The following is a 20,661-nucleotide window of genomic DNA, read 5'->3' as shown; positions in this document are numbered from 1 at the left end:
TTTTGCCTTGGGAAAATCTCTGAACTTCATTAAACCTCCTGCCCTCTCTCCTGGAATGGGGGGGGGGGGGAGCAGAAGGCAGGGCAGAGCGAGCAGGGCTTCCCAGACATGTCCACAATGGCCCTACTGTCAACTGGACAGCAGGAGCTCCCGGGAAGTCTGTGATAAATTATTCACTTTGCCTGTCCCTTCCAGAATTCTTGCTGATCTTTTTAACCGAGGTCTCTTCATTCAGAAAACATGTAAGTGGCTGCCGAGGGCCGGGAGGAGTGCCAGGGTTTGGAAATATGAAATGACTCAGTGGTAAAGTCACTGCCCTCAAGGAACTTCGAGTTCTGAACAGTGTTTTCAAACTGCAGATTATGATCTGTTTGGTTGGTAATGAGCTCGGCTAGTGGGCAGTAACCAGTATAAGGGAGAAAGGGTGGGAGCAGAGAGGCAAGGGGAGAGGCGAACAGAAGACAGAAGAAGAAAAAAGGAGAGTAGAGAGAGGGTCGGGCATAGGAGGGGGAAGAAGAGAAGCAGTTAGTGAAAGAGGGAGGGAGGAAGGAGGGGACTACAATTAGAGTGTATCAAAGTTATAAAAGCAAGCATTGTTTGTTTTTTTTTAAGACTTTTAAAATTTATTATTTTTTTCAATTTGCTTTAGGACACATGTGCTCACCAGAGAAGGAGAGAAAGTGGGAAAGCAAGCCACCAGGTCCGGGATTTGAACCACGTGGCAGTCCAGTGCCTCAACCACTGGACTGTATTTCTATAAAGTCTGTATCCAGAATAAATTTTTATTTTATTATCATTTTTTTGAGAGATTTTTGCCTTAGGGCATGTGTGCTTGCCAGAGAGAGACAGAAACAAAGACAGTGAGAGGAAAAGTGAGAAATCACACCCTAGGGGAGATGGCCATGCCACAGTCCCTTCTCCATTCTCCTCTCGGTGCGCATACACACATGCCCAGCGTGAGTTTTAAGCCACTGGGTCTGGGATGTGAACTATGACTGGCTCCCAAAATGTGGGAGTCCAGAGAAGTAACCACTACGCCATCTGCTGGTTCCCAGAATAAGTGTTTAATAGGTTATATGGTTGTTATAAAATGTAAAAAATTAATAAAACATAACAACTTAAAGTATAATTACTGAGTTGCTCTTTTTTTCTTTTCCAGGGAACAAGCCACCCTACATTGGACTGAGTGTATTACTGGGATATACTTGGTATCTAACAGGACCGGAGTATATTAGAAGCCAATATTCCTAAAATTAAATATGATAAAGTGAGTGAATTCTGTCTGTTGCATTTGGAAGGAAAAGCAGACTATTCATATCTTATATGAACATTATTTAACTTTTAAATGCAGGATTTCTTGGGAGAGTGTATGTGTGTTTAGGGTGTCCATGTGTAGCCACATACACACGGCACATAGACACACATTCACATATGTAAAAGGTACTTCTTATAAACAGCTATAAAAACACTCTAAAGCCACTAGTGTCATGAGAGAAATGTGCAACCAATCATTTGAGAGGGTGATGGGTGCCCCATGGAGGGGTGACAGAATAACAGAGAAGGCAGGTGGAAGAAGGGACCACCTCTCCAGCCTAGGGGAGTCAGGGAGGGCCTGGCAGGGTGACCACAGCAGAGAACACAGAGTGTCCAAAGACTTGGACACACAACATGTTTAGAGAATAACAAGAAGTGCAGAAGGGATATGGCAGGACAAAGGATGGCGTAAAACTACACAGGATGGGGAAACAGGGACCCAAAATGGGAGAGCTCAGGAGTGACCTTGAAGAGCTCAAAAATCTCCAGAGGGTCGGAGACGTCAGTAAGACCCCATTGGCACAAGTCATGCAGGAGTGCTTCGGTCCCTGCTCAATATTGTGAAGCCTTGGTGGACTCCCCAGAAGAGGCAGACAACTCACTTTGGATATACCAAATCTTTCACTCTGTCTTTAGAGGGCTGAAAACAGTTGCTCTGGCTTTAGGCTGCTAGTGCCTGATAAAGTCTCCAAGTCAAGAACCTGACTGGACTTCAATAGAGTCAGGAACTGGGACACCCTAGTTCCCTAAGAACTATTCCCCCAGGGGTTCCCAGGGATTCACTCGATTATTCTAGCAACATTTATAAGCACTATGGGGGATATCCTACCCAGCACAGAAAGAACAGAGGAAGGACAAGAGTCTTCCCTTGCAGATCTTAGTCTTGGGGGCCAAGCATATGTGGAGAAAAACAAAATACACATAGAATAATCAGAGGGGATGTCGTGGAGGAGGGGTCTAAGACAGGGAGGATTTGGTGTGGTGAAGGCAAAGAGAAGGAATTCCAGAAAATCAAACAGGTGCGGCTGACAGGCTCAACGGCTTAAAATGACTCTGGGTCTCAAGTCCTAGCAGGAGCTCACCACAGCCCCTCCCAGATCCTCCTCTAATCTCAGGTCACTTCTATTTCCAACAAGACTGAGCAAGAAGCAGCTGCGGCCACAGAGCCAGCAGGGAAGCATATGCAGCACTGCTGGGGCCCACCAGCAGGCCCTGCCACAGCCAGAAAGAAATGGAAATGAGCATGGAGCAAGAGGAGAGGTGGAAGAGAAAAGGAATGGGAGGGAGAAGGAGGAAGGAAGACTGGGCCAGGGAAAATGGTAGAAGAATGGGGAAAGGCCTCTGACATGTTCCCACAGGTTGTTATAATCCCCCACTGACGAATGCCCAGCCACACCTTGTACTTTATTTAAAACTCACCTCAAGGGGTCAGCAGGTGGTTAAGGCGCTGGGCTCCCACATGGCTGACCGCAATTTGAGTACTGGACCCAGTGGCCTGAAAATCATGTCAGGTGCATGTACATGCCTAGCCAAAATCCCGAGAGAAGAATGGAGGAGAAGGGACTGTGGTGTGGCCATCCTGCAAGGAGCGATTTTTCACTTTCCCTCTTACTGTCTATCTCTGGTGAGTGCAAGACCCCATGGCAAAAACATCAAAAACAAAAACAAGGGAACCAGCAGTTAGCGTAATGTCTATGTCGCTGGACTCCCACGTAGTCGACCGTGGTTCACGTCCTGGACCCGGTGGCTTAAAACTCACGCCGGGTGCGTGTGTGTGCGTGCCCAAGATCCCGAGAGGAGAATGGAGGAGAAGGGATTGTGGCGTGACCATCCCCCCTGGGGGGTGATTTCTCGCTTTCTGTCTCTATGTCTCTGTCTGGCGAGCGCACGCGCCCTATAGCAAAAATCTCTCAAAAACAAACAAACAAACAAACAAACAAAAAAAACAAAAACAAAAAACTCACTTCAAGGCCTGTCCACTAGGAGACTTTCCCTGATAAGCCATCAGAAAACAGCCTCCTGGGACAATCTGAAAGGCTCTCTCAACCCAAGATATTTTGTTGACCTTCCTTTGGTCTCTCAGAGATCCCACTGGCCATCTCTGTAGTCATGGTGGCTCCTGTGGCCGGTAGCTGTCCAGGGGCCAGCTGCTGCCTGTCCTTGCAGCTGGTTATAGAAGGAAGAGCTGCTGTGGTGAGAAGGTAGGAGTTACTCCTTTGTGCAGGCCACGCTGCGCCATGTAAATGTGGAAGTGTAAATTAAATAAAAAGAACCTCCCTCTCCCATTCTGATTTCCATTTTTAGCATAGTCCCCAGCCAACTAACCATCATATGGCACTCTCAGAGAAACAACAGAGGGTTTGTTTAAACCAAAATGCCAAATGGTCACGAACTGCAGAATATATATTTTGAAACAAGCTATTTCCCCCCACTGTCACACAGAGCATTCAGATGCACAGGCGTGCAAGGCCAGCTGGCAGTAGCATGTAGGCCAGGCTGGCTACTCCGCCTGCTCGGCTACTGTGCCCTCGCCGGTTGGACGGTAGAGCTGTGTTGCTATGATATGCTCCAACGGCCAGCCGGCCTTTCTTGGTCTGGAGCTTTGCAAGTGTTTACACTCACTGCATCCTGCCTACCCGGAGTCTCCTTTTAAAGAGAAGCCATCCTCCCTGCCCTGTCCTGCCCTGATGGTGGGCGGATTCACAGGAAATCCTTACTGGGTTGCCAGGCACAGAGGGAGACCATGTGCTGGATCTGTCCAGAACAGGGCCAGCCCTCACAGCCATGTGCATGACAGTTTAAAACAGGCTTCCCCTGGTAAGGCAGGTTTTGCTCTCAGGGGATAACATCTGTGAAAGCAGAGGGTCTAAACCACTCCCCCAGGGAAGGCATTCGGCAAAGCCCCGGCAGTCCACAGAAGGCACTGGGGTCACCTCCTCAGGTCAGGGTCAAAGCCACAGCCTCCTCTGCTTCCCTTGGAAATGTCACTGCTCCATGGGAGAAGTCCATAACTTTAATGCAGTGGCTCTGCCTTTCTCCCCATGAAGGCTCACCTGCCTTTTCAGAGAACCCCCAGGGAGCCTCCCACACCCCAGAGGCCCTCAGATTTTTCCATCCTTCTATTAGGCATCTTTTTCTCATTAATGTACTAATACTCGAGTTATGTGCAGAGAATGATGAAAAAGAGACCTTGTGTGGGGCTTGGGATTTGTTCAAAGCCTGGGGAAACTGTTTTAGAGGGTGTATGTTTTTTATTCCTTTTATGAGAGATGCATGTTTCCCTCCCTCTGTGACTTGTTTAAAAGTAAAGTTTAATATGCTGCTAGAGAAATTGCTGGTTAATAACTTAATAAGCTATATGCTAGGAATTATGGGAGAAAGTATTATCCAAGAAAATTTTTACTGTACAGTTCGGGGCTGGGAGGATATACACCTTTTATTATTATATAGAATGCTAACAGAAGTCCCCTTTCTTTTCCCCTAAGGGCATGAAAAAGGATAAATAAGTCAATGGAATAAAAAAACCCCTGGACACTACACGAGAAGTCAGTATACATCACAAAGTGAGAATTCCTAACAGCACAGTCAACAGAACCACGGCAACGTGAACTTGGCAAAGTGCACACATGAAAACTGGCCCAAGCAACAATAGCAATACTGATGTCAGTAATATCAACTGCATTTTATTACAAGTTTTATTTTTAAAATATTTCAATTTTATCTATATAAAATTCTTAAACAGGAAGAAAAACAGGCATTGTTGTTCCCATTTTTACAAATCAACAAAGTTGCTCATAGAGCTCAAGTGACCTACCCAAGATTAGGGCAAAAACCCAGAATAGAATCAAGGTTTTCTAGAAAAACAATGTATCTATGTGTCCCCAAAATAATCAGACAGCAAGTGAGACACTACCCCAAACCATCAAGAGTATTTTGGTTGCAGGCACGTGCTCTGGTGTTGTGTTGTTCTGGGAGCCAGTCTGGTGAAAAATTAAGGCCCCGAGCACAGGTCTTTTGTGTGTTTTGAGGCCCAACGTGAAGGCATACTTCTACCATAGCTGATTTCACTGATAACGGCTTAACCCTTTGACAACAAATATTGGGTTGTTTGAATATTTTCCATGCTTTTCTATGCAAAATGCTTGTGACTTTCCAACAACCCAATATTTACTATAGCCGCTTAGCTCTCTTATAATTTCACACCCATTACTCACCGTACCCTCCCTAGCTCTCATCACTTTCTCACTCTCATTTTAGAGCCTTCCACTTTATATATTAAAAATCAAGGCCTAGGGACTCCCATGTAGTCGACTGCGGTTCGAGTGCCGGACCCGGCGGCTTAAACTCATGTTGGGCGTGTGTGCGTGCGTGCCCAGGATCCTGAGAGGAGGAATGGAGGAAAAGGGATTGCGGCGTGGCCATCCCTCCAGGGGGGTGATTTCTCACTGTCTTTCTGGCGACCGCACTCGCCCTACAGCAAAAAACTCTCCAAAAAAAGAAAAAAAAAAAAATCAAGGTCTAAAGAAATTATAGGCCACATTTCATTGGCTAGCAGTCCAGCAGGGACCAGAACCCAGACTCGCTAAGCTCAAGTGTACTCTGCCTTTCCTCAGCTTCCCTGCAGTGTGTTTTGAGACTAGTTTTCCACCCACGAGGCACCTCTAGAAACGATTCTCCCTGTGGTCACCCAGGTACATGGGGTCTGTGGGCTGGGGAGGCCTCCTTGGCTCAGAAAGTTCTGAAATGAACCTTGAACTTGCACGGGAAGGTGTTATTCCCAGAAGCCTACAGGTAGTCCAGTTGCCAAGAAAGCCTGGGTAGCACTGGCAGTGAGGGGAAGGAGGAAACAGTGACAGGCAAAAGAGGCCTCGCTCAGACCTGCCTCTTTGGCCCAGTCACCTGAGACTAGCCCGAGCTTCTCATAGGTCCTCCTGGAGGTGGCCTACACCTGGCCACACAGGACATGTGAACTAGGGTTGAGTCAGCTGACTTTCGTTTAAGGTACTGTCTCCAAAACAGCACTGCTGAAAAACAGTGGTATGATCCAGAAGTAACACACTGAGATATTAGACTTTGCGACACATTAGCAGGACGCACTGGTCCGATTAAGTGGCAGCCAGTCAACAGAGTGTAGATTTCTGAGGAAAGGAGGATCCAGACTAGCTAAGATTTTTTTGGTTTTGCTGTGCTTCCTGCCTCAGCCTTCTAGCTGGGACTACAGACACATGTCCCCACACCTGGCCCTTTCAGACAGGGTCTCACCATATTGCTCAAGCTGGCCTCGAGCACGTGATCCTCTAGCCTCAGCCTCCCAAGCTGCAGGACTCTAAGCACGTGCTGCTGTGCCTAGCCTTCTGAATCCCGGGCCTCCCTGTGGTCTCAGCCTGAGGATCACAGTGTCTTAGCAGGACATCACCATAGCTGGGCCTAGATGAGCTAAGTCTGGACGGCAAGAAGATTGGAGTATTGGGCCCTATCCAGGGAGGGCAGCTCCTGAGGGCCCTTGTCAGCCTCAGGACATGGATGATCAGGTAGAGGGGAGCAGGGAGGCCAGGTGAAGAGCCTCAAACCAAACTTGTTATTTACATCCTTAACTCGAGCCTCCTCAAAGCCAGCCGCACCTGTCAAATAGGAAGAAGGCGCTTGCCTTATGTGTCTATTACCTCTTCTATAAATACCAGTTTGGATTAGATCACTGTTTTGAAATGGAGAGCCAGCCTGCTTCTCTGAATCCCTTCTGGGGCTCCCAACTGAAAGAAGCCATGCAGATGGGTCTCCAGGCCTCTACCCAACTCAAATTGTATTTGTCACCTCTACTCTTTATAGTATCTTGAATCTCCATGTAAACTTGTAAACTTCTATAAGAAAGAATTCCACTGAATCAGATGATCTCTCGATTCCCTGTCCTGCTATCAGCTCTGTGTTCTGCAGTCCTCTCAGCAATACTGGAGAGAAACCATGTGATCTTGCTGCCTGGGAAGGCAACAGGGGCTTCGAGGTGACAGGGACAGAGAGCTGATAGAGTGCTCTTTGGAAGCTTTTGTTAACTGCCAGGAGAGACTGGAAATGTTGTTGACCATGAGAAGAGGTTGGAAAGATTTGAAACATTCCTTGTGTATTTGTGTGCAACAAAGCCTACTCGCCCGTGTTGGCCTGAATTTAATGAATTTCCTCTCACGTCTTGGATCGAGTCCATATTCCTCTGGTTAACATTTGAGGGCTGCCACAATTGGTCTTTTATCTTGTACTGCTCTCCAAAACACAGCATCTTTTCTTCAGCTCTATCTCCTACTTGGCCTATGACATAGTATATGCATTACCTATGGTATGCCATTGCTCATGTTGTCCACCATCTTGAAATGTCTTTTTCCCACCACTTCCATGTTTCAAATCACACTCCTGCTTAAGGCCCATTGTAAATATCTAGCTCCTCTAGAAAGCCTTCCCTGACTATGCCAGTATACATTGTTTCTGAACTACTGCACTCACTATATATACTTCTATATGTGCTTTATTATTGGCTACTTATTCCATATGGATAAGGTTTCTCTTTTCAATTAGATTGTACCATGTACTATTAGGCATAGTATATTACACCTAATATACTGTGGTTTCCACAATGGTGAGCACTGTACTAAGATTCCTTCTCTGTGCTTGGATGTAAGTACATAACAATTTGCTCAGCAACAAAGGTTCTATGCCAATATAAACTCACTCACTCATTTTCCAATCTAAGAAAATAAACTTTATCCAGGACTAGCAGATGGCATAATGGTTACGTCACTGGACTCCTACGCAGTTGACTTAAAACTCATGCTAGGTGCATGTGCATGTGTGCCCAAAACCCCAAGAGGAGAATGGAGGAGAAGGGATTGTGTTGTGGCCAACCTCTCCCCTCGGGGGGTGGGGGGGCGTGATTTCTCGCTTTCTGTTTCTCCAATGAGCACACACGCCCTACAGCAAACATCTCTCTCTAAAAAATAAATAAACAAATAAACAAACAAACAAATAAAATGCTATTCATTGGGGCCAACAGGTGGCATGGTGGTTAAGGTGCTGGGCTACCACACAGAAAAAAAAAAAAAAAGTAACCTTATATAACAATTAAATCTCATCTAGCCTTTCAAGACTTTCCCCTCCTCCTAGAAGATGTTCTGATACCTCTATCCCAATAAACTAGTATTTATTTCTCCCAACATAGCACCTGCAACATACTCATTACAACATTTACCAGATTCTTACCTTTATTTTTATTTATTTATTTAGAGAGGTTTTTGCTATAGGGCATGTGCGCTCACCAGAAAGACAGAGAGAGACAGAGAGACAGAAAACAAGAAATCAGGGGAGATGGCCATACCGCAATCCCTTCTCCTCCACTCTCTTCTTGGGATCTTGGGCACTCCCGCACGCACGTGTGCCCAGTGTGAGTTTAAGCCACCAGGTCCAGGACTCAAACCACAGTCGATGACATGGGAGTCTAGCAACATAGCCATAACACCAACTGCTGGTCCCTCTTACCTGTCATGTGGGGGCCCAGTGCCTTAACTACATGCCACCTGCTGGCCTTTTTACGAAGTTTTTAAAAGAGACAGTATTATTTACCTTTATATTCCCCACTGTGCCTATTACACTGTTTTGTAGCATTTATGAATCTGAATCAGCTTTAATTCACTGGGAACGGTTCAATGAAGGCAAGGCAAGTGCTGATTTATCCAAAAGATAGAACATGTTTTATGGTAAAGGAAAAACATAAATTATTAAGGTTTTATATATTATGAAAATGTGCTAGGGTCATAAAAATCCTGTATTCCTTTGCAGGCAACATTGCACAAATCTTCCAACAGCAATATCCAAATAAGCTAATAGCTATAAAGTGGAGGAAGACAGATTTCTGAGTCCTCTATTGAACAAATTATCACCTCCAGGTTAGGTTTGCAAATTTCTACATTTAAAAGGCAGAAAGCATGAACAGTTGGGGGCTGAATTCTTGGGGTGCAGTAGCATGGCAGAACTACTTTCATTTCTTGCTGCAATATGAAGAATTTCTTTTTTTCTTGAGAGATTTTTGCTACAGGGTGCGTGTGCTCGCCAGAGAGACAGAGACAGACAGAGAGGTAGCAAGTGAGAAATCACCCCCCAGGGAGATGGCCATGCCGCAATCCCTTCTCCTCCATTCTCCTCTCAGGATCTTGGGCATGCACGCACACACGCCCGGCATGAGTTTAAGCCACTGGGTCCAGGACTTGAACCGTAGTCAACTACGTGGGAGTTCAGTGACATAGCCATTATACTAACTGCTTGCTGGTCCTGCATATGAAGAAATTTGATTTCAGCAACTTGCTCCAAAGCTCAGTTTAATATATTGATCACTTCTGACTGCTTTTACCCAGACTAGTTTCCATACCGGCCTGTCAACAAGAGGTACTTAATATATTTTCAAACTTCACTTCCTCTCAAATAACCTATCCCTTCAAAATTTAAAGCTGGGTGCTCCTTGGGATTTTTTTTTTTTTTCACTGACACAAAACTATATTTTAAAAAAGAATATGTATTTACTTTATTCATTTTTAGGTTGACCATTTTTATTTACAATCCATTAGGATAAAAACCCACTTTATGCAGTTGAATCCTTTAGTTCATTTCTCCTAAAGGAAAGTATAAAGGACCAGATGTAAATTAAGACAAGCATGTAAAGGAAATTCCTTTGTCTTTTGAGTCCAAAACTAAAATGCAAATAGTTCATTTTACCAAAAGAATTAGTTTTTGTACAAAATATAAAGAATTCTTACACTATAAACAATGACTACTGTGTATGTATTTAAATTAGAATTCTACTATCTACTTTTCCTGCAATTCTTCCCAAGCACAAGCATATTTGCAAATCAGAAGTCAAATATCCTTGATGGGCAGACGTCTTAGAATAAGCCTTTATCCTGAAGACACCTGGACAGCTAGTAATTGATTTGTTCCTTTGGTTCCAAGACGAGTACACTGGTGAGTTTTGAATTTAGTTTATAAAACTCTGCCATATTAAAATGGAGAGCACACTGGGACCAGTAGATGGCGTAATGGCTATGTCACTGGATTCCCATGTAGTCGACAACGGTTTGAGTCCAGACCTGGTGGCTTAAACTCATGCCAGGTGCGTGTGCGTGTGTGCCCAAGATTCCAAGAGGAGAATGAAGGAGAAGGGATTGCAGCGTGGCCATCCCCCCTGGGGAGTGATTTCTCGCTTTCTGTCTGTCTCTGTCTTTCTGGCAAGTGCATGCACCCAATAGCAAAAACCTCTCCAAGAAAAAAAAACCCACAAAAATGAAGAGCACACTAAAGCTTAATGTTTAAGCTTTATATTTGATTAAGTAACATAACACAGAATTCAATACAAAATGTAGCAGGTCACCTCTAAATCTAATATTAATTCAGAAAAACCTCAGCAACTTTTACATTTATTAAAAAAGACCAAACCAATCCCTTACTTCCTTCAATATCATTAACCTATTTTCAAGGCTCTAAAAAGGAATATTTATGAAGAAATGTTTTGTACCCTGTTCCACTAGTTTGTGTTAAAATGTGATAACTTAGTGTTTCTTTTTGTTTTTAAAAGATAAAAACAGGATCTCATCCCAAGATATCATGACCTTAAACATTCCTGAGAAGTCTGAAAAGGAAGTGAACAAATGTCAACAAGATTGGGTCTAAAATACACCAACTTCATTTCTCTCACTATACAAGTTTGCATGAAGCTCAAGGTGATTCTGAATAGGCTGAACTGGAGGATTAAAGAAGGGTCTTAAAAAAAAAGAATTATTTAATTTTATTTATTCATTCATTTATTTTAATTTGACCAGAGAGACACACAAAGAGAGAGAGAGGAAGCTAAAAAGCCAGCCACCAGATTTGGGACTTGAACCATGGTCAGCCATGTGGGAGTGTCCAGCACCTTAACCACACCACCCGCTGGTCCCTAAAGAAGGGTCTTAATGAGACTCCATAAAAGTCTTGGGTGGGGGGGAGAAAAATTACCATTCCCCTTTTTTTCCCCTGAAATTAAAAGAAAAGGGAGAATTGCTGGAAAAAAAACTTATTTTAGAAGAAAGAAAAAAAGAAAGAAGAAACAGAAAGGGAGAGAGAGTGAAAGAGGAGGAAGGGAGCGAGAGAGAGAAAGGGTAAAAAGGAAACAAACCAAAAAAGCAAAACAGAACCCTCAGCAATGCCTGGAAACTTGCTATATGACTAACCATCCCTGTTAAGACTTGCTTCTCTGAAAGTTTTGGCAGGGACCACAAATGATAGCCTTAAAATGCCACGTGATCATCTGGTTCTTTTTCACAATCCTTCTGGCCTGAATTCATTCCATGGCATGGAAATGGAACAGCAACCTGCAGCGGTGGTAAAGGACCGTGGCTCTGCTCTTTCTTTCAAGTCATTGTGAAAGAAGGATTCGATCTGGGGCCAGGGATCAGTTTAGGAGGAATGAGGGATTTGGGTAGGGACCAAGGAAGAGTAAAAAAATGGAATCAGACCTAAACCTTGGTGTTTCTGCCTGGGAAGTATAATCTCTTGAGTGAATAAATGTGGTGGTTAGAAAATAAATGCTGTCTTCAGCTGTTGTAAAGCAAAACAGAATCCTAAATCCAAACTTCTGCAACTGGCCACAGACCTCCCCTAGGGAAGATGTGGGATTGCCACACAAAAGCCAGCCCCAGCTTTGTCTTTACATGCATATTTCCTCATACATTTACATCCACAGGTCTCCAAGGGCCACTTAGTTTAGCAGGGATGACTACCAAGAAACAGGACAGATGGAAATGTGGATAAGGATAGGCAGGGACAGAAACAGGAAGGGACTGGAGAACACATGCTAGGGAGGTGGAGGGGTAGAGGAGTGCATATAGAGGAGTGAACGGAGTGTGAGGAGCACTCAGGGAAGTCGTGTAAGGATGTGGGTGGATCATACTGTTCATACTCTTTGCATCCTAGAATTAACTCGGGGTAGCAAATCATTAGGTCTGATACACAAAGTAGGTCTTCAACGGACATTGGGTTCCCCCATCACCCAACATTATTGCTTTTACTAGCATTATTTGATTCAAAAATTTATTTCTCAAGGTCACTTTCCTAGTAACCTTGGAACCTATTTTTGAATTCCTGAGAGCCTGTTTTTCTCACCAGAATATCAGACTGTTATTTTTCAAAATGATAAACAATCCCTGCATGCCAACAAAGCATTGGTCCTGCCGCAGGCACTGAGGCCACTGGGACAGCTGCCTAGACAAGGGAGTGTGGACTTCCCACAGAGTACACGGGGGGCCATGCAGCCCCTGTGCAGGGTCAGTCCAGGCTGCTGGGAAGAGTGCTGGGCGGACCTAGCTAGGCCTCAGGCCTCTCCTGGAGCTCCTCTGAGAATGAGGGCATCAGGGTAGGAGTTATTTTCAACCAGGGGCTGAGCGATCACAATGGCTGGCTCTCTCAGAGTATGTGCTGTATCCTGGACCAGCAGCACTGGAATTATCGGGGAACTGGTCAGAAACGCAGGCTCTCAGCCCCACCTAGACCTAGTGAACCAGTCTTCATTTTAACGAGATCCCCAGGTGATTCAGGTGCACATTTCCTTTCTCAGACAGTCTTCTAGATAAAGTTTATGGTACTGCTATTCAAAGCCCTGAGATAAAAACAGTGGACAGATGGAGGCTGCGTGTGCCAGTAGGAGGCACCAATAAAGGGTTAGGAGCTAAGTTCTCAACAAATGGTATTAGCTGTCGGGAAGGAGTGTATTTCCTGTCAGCTGTGACAGTGAGCAAATCCCTGACCGCTCAGGGCTGCAGACTCCCATAAGCATGGAAGTGGGAGTGGACTATAACACGTGTCTATGGCAAATCATCAGGTCTGGTACACAGGGTAGGTCTTCAACAAACACAATCTCATCTCTCCCTGCATCATCTCTTCCTCTTACCAACTTTGTTTCTCTCTCTCTTTCTTCTTCCCTCTCTCTTTCTTCTTCCCTCTTTTCGTTCTCCTTCTGCTTCCTTCCTTTTTTCCCTTCCTCCCTTCTCTTTATTTTCTTTCCTTCTTTCCTTTTCCTACTTTCTTTCCTTTGTTAATTTGCCAGAGGGTATAATGCTTGCCAGGGACATAGACAGGAAGTAGAAGAAAGTATGGGTGCTAACTGAGCTGGTCCCCACAACAATCTCTTCTCCTCCATTTCTCAATTCTGTTGGAATATTGGCCATGCACACACACACATGTCCAGTGTGTTTTTCAAGCTTCTGGGGCAGGGACTTGAACCACACAGTTAGCCATGTGGGACTCAGCTCCTTTAGCCACCAGGCCACAGAGCAGCTCAACAGTATTTTATTAAAAAATTTATTTGCCCCCAATAAACTCTCTCTCTCTCTCTCACACACACACACACTCATTTACAAAAAACTTCACTGTAACATTATTTATGACACTAAAAAATAGGAAATGAACTGAATGTCTGGAAATGGAGCAATGGTTAAGTAAACGTAATAACTGTTACTTCAATTTCACTTCAAGGCTGGATTCTTTCTAGTTCTAAAATTCTAGGTCTATGATTTTTTTTGCTCAGACTCTGTTCTGTTTTCCCCTTTAAAATGAAGTGGTGGTTTTATAAAATAGTTCCAGTATTCAATACACCCTGGCATATATAGCAGGTGCAATAAATATTTGTTGCATGAAATGATGCAGGCATAATGTATTCTATTTAAGCCTCACCTCACAAAATGATGAAAATGTGCCATGAACTTCCAGGGCAATCAACTATACCAGAGTATCAGGTTTAAATTGTATTTCTGAGGGCAAGTGACAGACCCTGAATATCTAAATCAAAACCTCTGAGGTGGGGCCTGGCATTGGAAGGTTTCAACCTCTCTGGATGATCCTAACATGCAGACATAAGTGTTAAGAATTACTGGCTGGGGGGATCAGCAGATGGTGTAATGGTTATGTCACAGGACTCCCACATAGTTGATTGCAGTTCAAGTCCCAGATCAAGCAGTTTAAAACGCACACCGGGCTTGTGTGTGTGTGTGTGTGTGTGTGTGTGTGTGCCTAAAATCCCAAGAGAGACTGGAAGAGAAGGGATTGTGGTGTGGCCATCTACCCTGGGGGTGTGTGTGATTTTTTTACTTTCTGTCTCTCCAGTGAGCACATGTACCCTATAGCAAAAATTTCTAAAACAAACAAACAAACAAACAAAAAAAACCTGCTGGCTGTAGTAAAAACTCACTACCAGTCATCTAGCACTTATAAATGCCAACACCAAGAGCCACAAACTCCTGTTTTTCATGGGTGCTCAGCAGGTAACCTGATGAGAGAAGTAGCTGGGCAGGGACAGTAGCCAAGTACGGAGAGTATGCTGCATCAGCAAGACAGGATGGCTAATACTTTGCCATTGAGGCCATGTGGAAAATAGGACCTGGTGTTCTAGTTTTTCCAAAGATGAAAATCTTGATTTACTGTGAAATTTTCTGATTTTTAAATGCTAACAACTAATTAAAAAAAGAAATGTAGGAGCCAGTCAGTGGTGTGGTAGTTAAGGTGGCTAGATTGCACATGGCCAATTTCATGGTTCGTGTCCTGGACCTGACAGCTTAAAAATCAAGCCAGGCATATGTGCATACCAAAAACGGCCAAGAGGAGAAGGGATTGGGGCATGGTCCGATCACAGATAGTGAATATTTTAGAAATGAATTTGATTATATAGTGTCTCCTTCTTTGGTTATAAAAGGGAAAAAAATGTGTAATAAATGTGGGATAAGAGTGTGCACATGTGTTGTGTGTGTGTATTAGGAGTTTATTCCTTTTAATAAACTTAGTTAATTGAATTATTCAGATTGAAGAGCAATGGAGAATATGATGACCAGAAAGAAAAATGTGTCCTTCTAGTTTTTTTTCACTTTTTTTGGTTGTTTCGAGGGAAAGAATGTGCAGTTAGCCCTACTGAACAGGGCTTCTAAAAGTCCTACCTATTTAGGCAGAACCTATGCTCCAGCTGGGGATCCAGCTGGATCAGCTAAGCTGGAATCGGCAGGCAGGACATCTGTCGGGATGGTGTGGATTCCTTTGCAATGGTGCCGACAGCCAACTTTTCCAGGCCAGCAGCTGACCCCTATTCTTACTGTTTCTGGCCTGGCTCAGCTTAGCTTTCCTTCAGTAGTTGGTAAACTGTCCTAGCACCATGAGAAAGACAGTGTGCTGTATGGAAGAGGGAGGGATGGAGAAAAACAGAGAAGGAAGGGACTTGAAAGATTAATGACCTGATTTCCATAAAGGCTTTGACATCTTGGAGTGAAAAGCGGCCTGTAAGAGCAGAACCCCAGTCTTTCACTCTAGTCACGTTGCCAGCTGGCCATTCATCACCGAAAATTCCCCAACAACTTCATGGTTATTGCTTAATCACCTCATATAAATCCCTATTAATCTTGCAAAGTCAAAACATAAATAGATGACAAAAGTCTTTATTTTATGTGCCCACAATTTCAGGGTCAAAATTTAAAAATTGAATCGAATAACCAATTCAAGATTTTTCTTCTAAAACCTTGTTTGGGAACAAAAGGACAAATAAATGACACCTCATATTTTTTGTACTTACTGGATTGAAGAACTCAGGCTAATGATCAAATGGATTATAGAAGATAAGTCCTGATGCTAAAATTTAAACCACCTCTTAAAAACTTTTGCATTAACATTAAATTTTCATAGCTTATACTCAAAAGCTATAGAAAATCCTTAGTAGGTTCACAGGAACATTTATTCTTCTTCCATGTGTAAACTACCAAGACCATTAGGAGACTCTTCAGCAGTTGAATTTGAGATATTCTGCATTATAGAATCTTCATGAGAAAGGCAGGTGAGAAATAAAGACAGAAGTCTGCTTTGAGAAGCAGCCACTAAGACGCAGAACAGGTCCACGAGAGCAGCGAGTTAACTAGTGTAGGCAATCAGCTCCTAGGACAAGAGGATCTCAGAGACAGCGCTTCCTAGCTTATACCCAATTCTGAAGTTTCCTACAAGGAACCTCAAGGTTATCCTGTCCGGATGTGGCTCACACAGTAACCGATACAGAACTTTGGAGGACACTTTGCTTTAGCAGTATGCTTTCCTTCTAAACTGTTTCGGCCTCTGAATACACTCTGAATGATACTTGTAAAAGCATGTTGGAGAGTAAGAGGAAGCTTGGCACTACAGATCCATCGACAGACCACCCACAAAGTGGAAGTTCACACTTGGGTGATATAGAGTGACTGTGCTAAAAATGGAAAAGTGGCTTCCCTGGACTCTGGGGAAGGAAAGTGGAAACTCAGTGAATCACGCCAATTCATGCCTTTGTTTCCTAGAGTTGGAAATTCATGGAGAAAAATTAGTGAACAGGGAAGGAGAGAGAATAATGATGAAAACCTGATCTGAAAACAGCGATGTAGACCACAGGGAAGGTTTACAAAGGCCAGGGGGACCTCTCCAGCTGAAGGAAGCAGATGGCAGCTTTGTGAGCCACCTTTAGGCACTGCACGACATGAAGGTCCAGGCAACGGCTGGCCTGTCGCTCCATCTCCTCCATCCCATCCAACGAGAAGGAATGGACTCAGGAAGCCTCTGGGTATAACTTTCTTCGAGACCCACAAGGGAGAAGCAAGCTAAGGAAGCAGGAACGCCTTCATTACAGTGCTCTAAAGAAACGGAGAGTTTTCTTGGGGAAGTCCTGACTGGAACTGAGGTTTCAACAGAATGATTTCCAGAGAGTCTTAATTTCCTGATCTCCAGAAATAATACCTGGGAGGACCTGGCCTGTTAACTGATGAACAGCTGAGAGCACAACTGTGATTATAAGATCCTATTCTCCCAGGAAATGCATTTTGGGGAAGCTGTCTGAAAGCCACGCAGAAGGCAAAAGTATTAAAACATGGGGAAACAATTTATGGCTAAGCAACTTCTACTCTCTAATTAAAATGGCAGAAACAAAAATTGGATTAAAAATGACAGGTCTATCGTAATTTTATTGGCATTTCAGACACTACAGGATTTACCTATCAATACCCCTGTCCAAAGCTATTAGTGCTGAGATAGTCATTGAGACACGTATCCACACACTGGCAAGTCTACCCCTGGTTCCCCTGCACCAGAAGATTTCCTGTAGGAGCTTTCCCTGTTTGTCCTCTGCATATTTCCTCAGCCTCATCTCTGCCACATGTGATTTCCTTTAGGTTCCAGAACAGCTAACTTCCTTGGAGTTCTCCAAATCCACAATGCGACTTTCTACTGGTAAGTTTCTGCCTTTGCTATTACCTAAGCCTGGAATTCCCCTCCCTGTCTTGGCCACTTGGCGGAAGTCTCATCTCTTGATGGCTGGTTCGGTGCCAGTCCTCTCCTGCTCCTTCTCTGGGCTACTCCTGTAGCTAACACACACATTCGTTATTATACTGAGCTTGATGAAAATAATTTATTTACATTGTTCTTGAAGTCCTTGAAGCCAGAACTCGTTCTTTTACATCTTTGCATCCCCACATCTCCTAAGACAAAGGCCGGCCTATGAGCTATCCTCAGGAATACTTTGTTGGATTAAAATGATTCTCAGCATGGGGCTGGCAGGTGGTGTGGTGGTTAAGGCGCTGGACTCCCACGTGGTCGACTGCGGTTTGAGTCCCGGACCTGGTACCCTGCTTTTATACCCCCCCCACCGCCTCTGGTCAAATTGAAAAAATAGTAAGTAAAATTAAACAAATAATTCTTTAAAAAAGTGCTTCGTGGATCTAATAGTGCCCATTACTTGATCTCCCACATAATGTGAAGAACCCAACGAAAGTAAACAAACGCTTTTTGGGTGTGGGGAATAAGACAACCAATAGAATGACTCTTAATCAAATGCAGCACAGTACAGCACAGAATGTGGTAGCACACAGGCCTCCTCTGGACCTACTCTGCTAGAACTGATAGAGGACATATGGGGCCCTTGCCAGATCACTGCCCAGCAGTCTGAGTCCTACAACATGGATATTAAACCACGTATTTAGGAAGAGGACTCAGAGAGTAAATGAGAAACTCTTTCTACTACTTCTTCTTTCACATAATGTTCTAAGTTCCAGAATTAACTTAAAATGGCAAGTGTTAAAAAAAATATGTGTGTGAGTGTGTGTATCTGCCCTTTAACCTTCTTTGCCTTGCCTTTTCAAGCTACCCTACTGCCCGCCTAAAAATGGCAACTTCTGGGTCAGTAGGTAGCGAACTGGTTAAGGAGCCGAAATGTCACAGGGCTGACATTTCGGCTGAGTCCCAGACTGGGCAGCTTGAAATTCACACCGGTACATGTGCGTGCATGCCCAAAATCTTGACAGAAGAATTAAGGAGTAGGGATTGTGGTGTGGCCATCCCCCCAGAGGATGGTTTCTCACTTTCTCTCTCTCTGTCTCTGTCTCTCCAGCAAGTATACAAACCCTATAGCAAAAAATATCTCTTAGGGACCAGCAGTTGGCATAATAGCTATGTCACTGGACTCCCATGTAGCTGACCGCAGTTCAAGTTCTAGACCCTGTGGCTTAAACTCACACTGGGCATGTGTGCATGTGTGCCCAAGATCCCGAGAGGAGAAAGGAGGAGAAGGGATTGCGGCGTGACCATCCCCCCTGGAGGTGATTTCTTGCTTTCTGTCTCTCTGTCTTTCTGGTTAGCACACGTGCCCTATAGCAAAAACCTCTCCAAAAAAAACCTCTTAAAAAAACGGCAACTTCCATCCCCCTTTCTTATTGACATCCCATCTATCCCTGAGTGTCTGCTCAGGGCTTAAACCACAGGGCTTAAACCAATCACCAGCCTTGGAGAGCCATGGCACCTAAGAGTTTGCACCACATGATTTGGCCAATTACCGCCTTTCACTATTATAATACGTAACACAGGGCGGGCATACAGCAGGTATTAATAACAACAGATTGATTGGTAGGCAGATAAAATGTCATGTTACATATACCCCCAGTCACTCAGCAGTTTTAGAAAAATTCTCAAGAAAATACTTTCTGCATCACAACCCAAAGTTCTGAAAAGATTAGTACTCCAGTAAGTTTAGAAAGCTCATGTCAACAACTCTTAAAACTCTCCACAACAAGATAGAGCTACTCTGCAATGTCTCCAGAACCCCTGGTGGCTCCTGTGCATGTGGGGTGGGTTTCAGCATACCTCTTGGCCAGCCAGAGTTTGGCTTTGGTGCAGACAGTGAGGTCAGTCAGCTCCTGCTGCAAGTTGGAATTTGTTCTGTGTCTGGAGTCTGAGTAGGCTTGTAACAAATGTAAGACCTAAACCAAAAAGAGAAAAAGCAATATCCTGCTGTGAAAATATAGTTTTTACTTACTCCCTTTTAGGTTTCCTCAAAATATCTCCTCAAAGAAAACAGACACCTGCAGAATCCGGCTCTGTTCTCTGCAGTGAAGCCTTTTGTCTGGAGGTCGGAGCAGTAGTGAGAAACCCTTGGACTTATCCATACCTGTGCTCTGGATCCTCATTCCGACATCGGTGACTTCTCAGTGATCAGACAATCATTTGCTTGAAGAGCTTATTAGTTACAAATGACCTATGAATTGATTTCAGCAGACATGCAAATGTCTTTCTGTTAGCATCTGACATGAAAATAAAATACGCCTTTTAAGGTCAGTCTTACCATAGGAACAGTAAATTGTCTGAGAGTCTAAACTAGTTACATCTCTGGGTTCATCAGAGCGGCCTTGCTACAGCAGCAGGCCACACTAATGCTTGCCTCTGCAAATCCTTGGTAATGATGATTGTAATTATTTAGATTTTTTAGCAGATTGCCACTTAGATGTCAGGAGCAAAGGCAGATGTGCCCCATTCTCTTATTCTCCCATGGCTTTAGATAGAGAATTAAATGCACTATTAGAACTAAACAGGTTCTGTTGTCTTTCTAACTGCCTCTATTTAGAGTGATGGCCATGGTTCCAGCAGACAAGTGACAAAAGTCATGTAAAGGTGTGTATGTGTGCGCACACACATGCATGTATGCATGTGTGTGCTGGATTCACACTCAGCAGTGACATCCACAAAGGCTCTTGGGAGTTAACTCTGCAGCAGAGAAAGAGAATGAGGGCAGAGATGAGATCCTCTGACTGTAACTAGTGCCCAGGAGATAGATGCCTATCTGAGGAAGCTTCAGTCTTGGGCCCTTTGTACAAACCAAGGGGAAGAGGTGGGCAGAGTGAAGCAGGAACAGACAGACACATGGTGAATTCTGAAAGTCTATTTTAACGGTATTTGTTTTCTTTCCCCACTGTACCCTCCACTATAACTGCAGATGATTTCTTTCTAAGTAATCAGATTCAACGTTTT

The 20,661-nt window shown here is 44.0% G+C and overlaps 1 protein-coding gene across 1 annotated transcript in view; it reads right to left on the bottom strand.

Moving 5' to 3' along the window:
- Positions 1–20,661, bottom strand: part of LOC102475023 (thyroid adenoma-associated protein) — a 231,804-nt gene that overhangs the window by 118,971 nt on the left and 92,172 nt on the right. Inside the window, exon 4 of the mRNA XM_027776319.1 lies at positions 19,501–19,616. Within this exon, the coding sequence (XP_027632120.1) occupies positions 19,501–19,616 (116 nt within the window). The remainder of the gene's footprint in view (positions 1–19,500; positions 19,617–20,661) is intronic.

Source organism: Tupaia chinensis, unplaced genomic scaffold, assembly GCF_000334495.1.
Source record: "Tupaia chinensis unplaced genomic scaffold, TupChi_1.0 Scaffold000661_1, whole genome shotgun sequence".
Lineage (NCBI taxonomy): Eukaryota > Metazoa > Chordata > Mammalia > Scandentia > Tupaiidae > Tupaia > Tupaia belangeri.
Note: the sequence above shows the minus strand (reverse complement) of the source record. Positions and strands in the feature narration are given on the sequence as shown.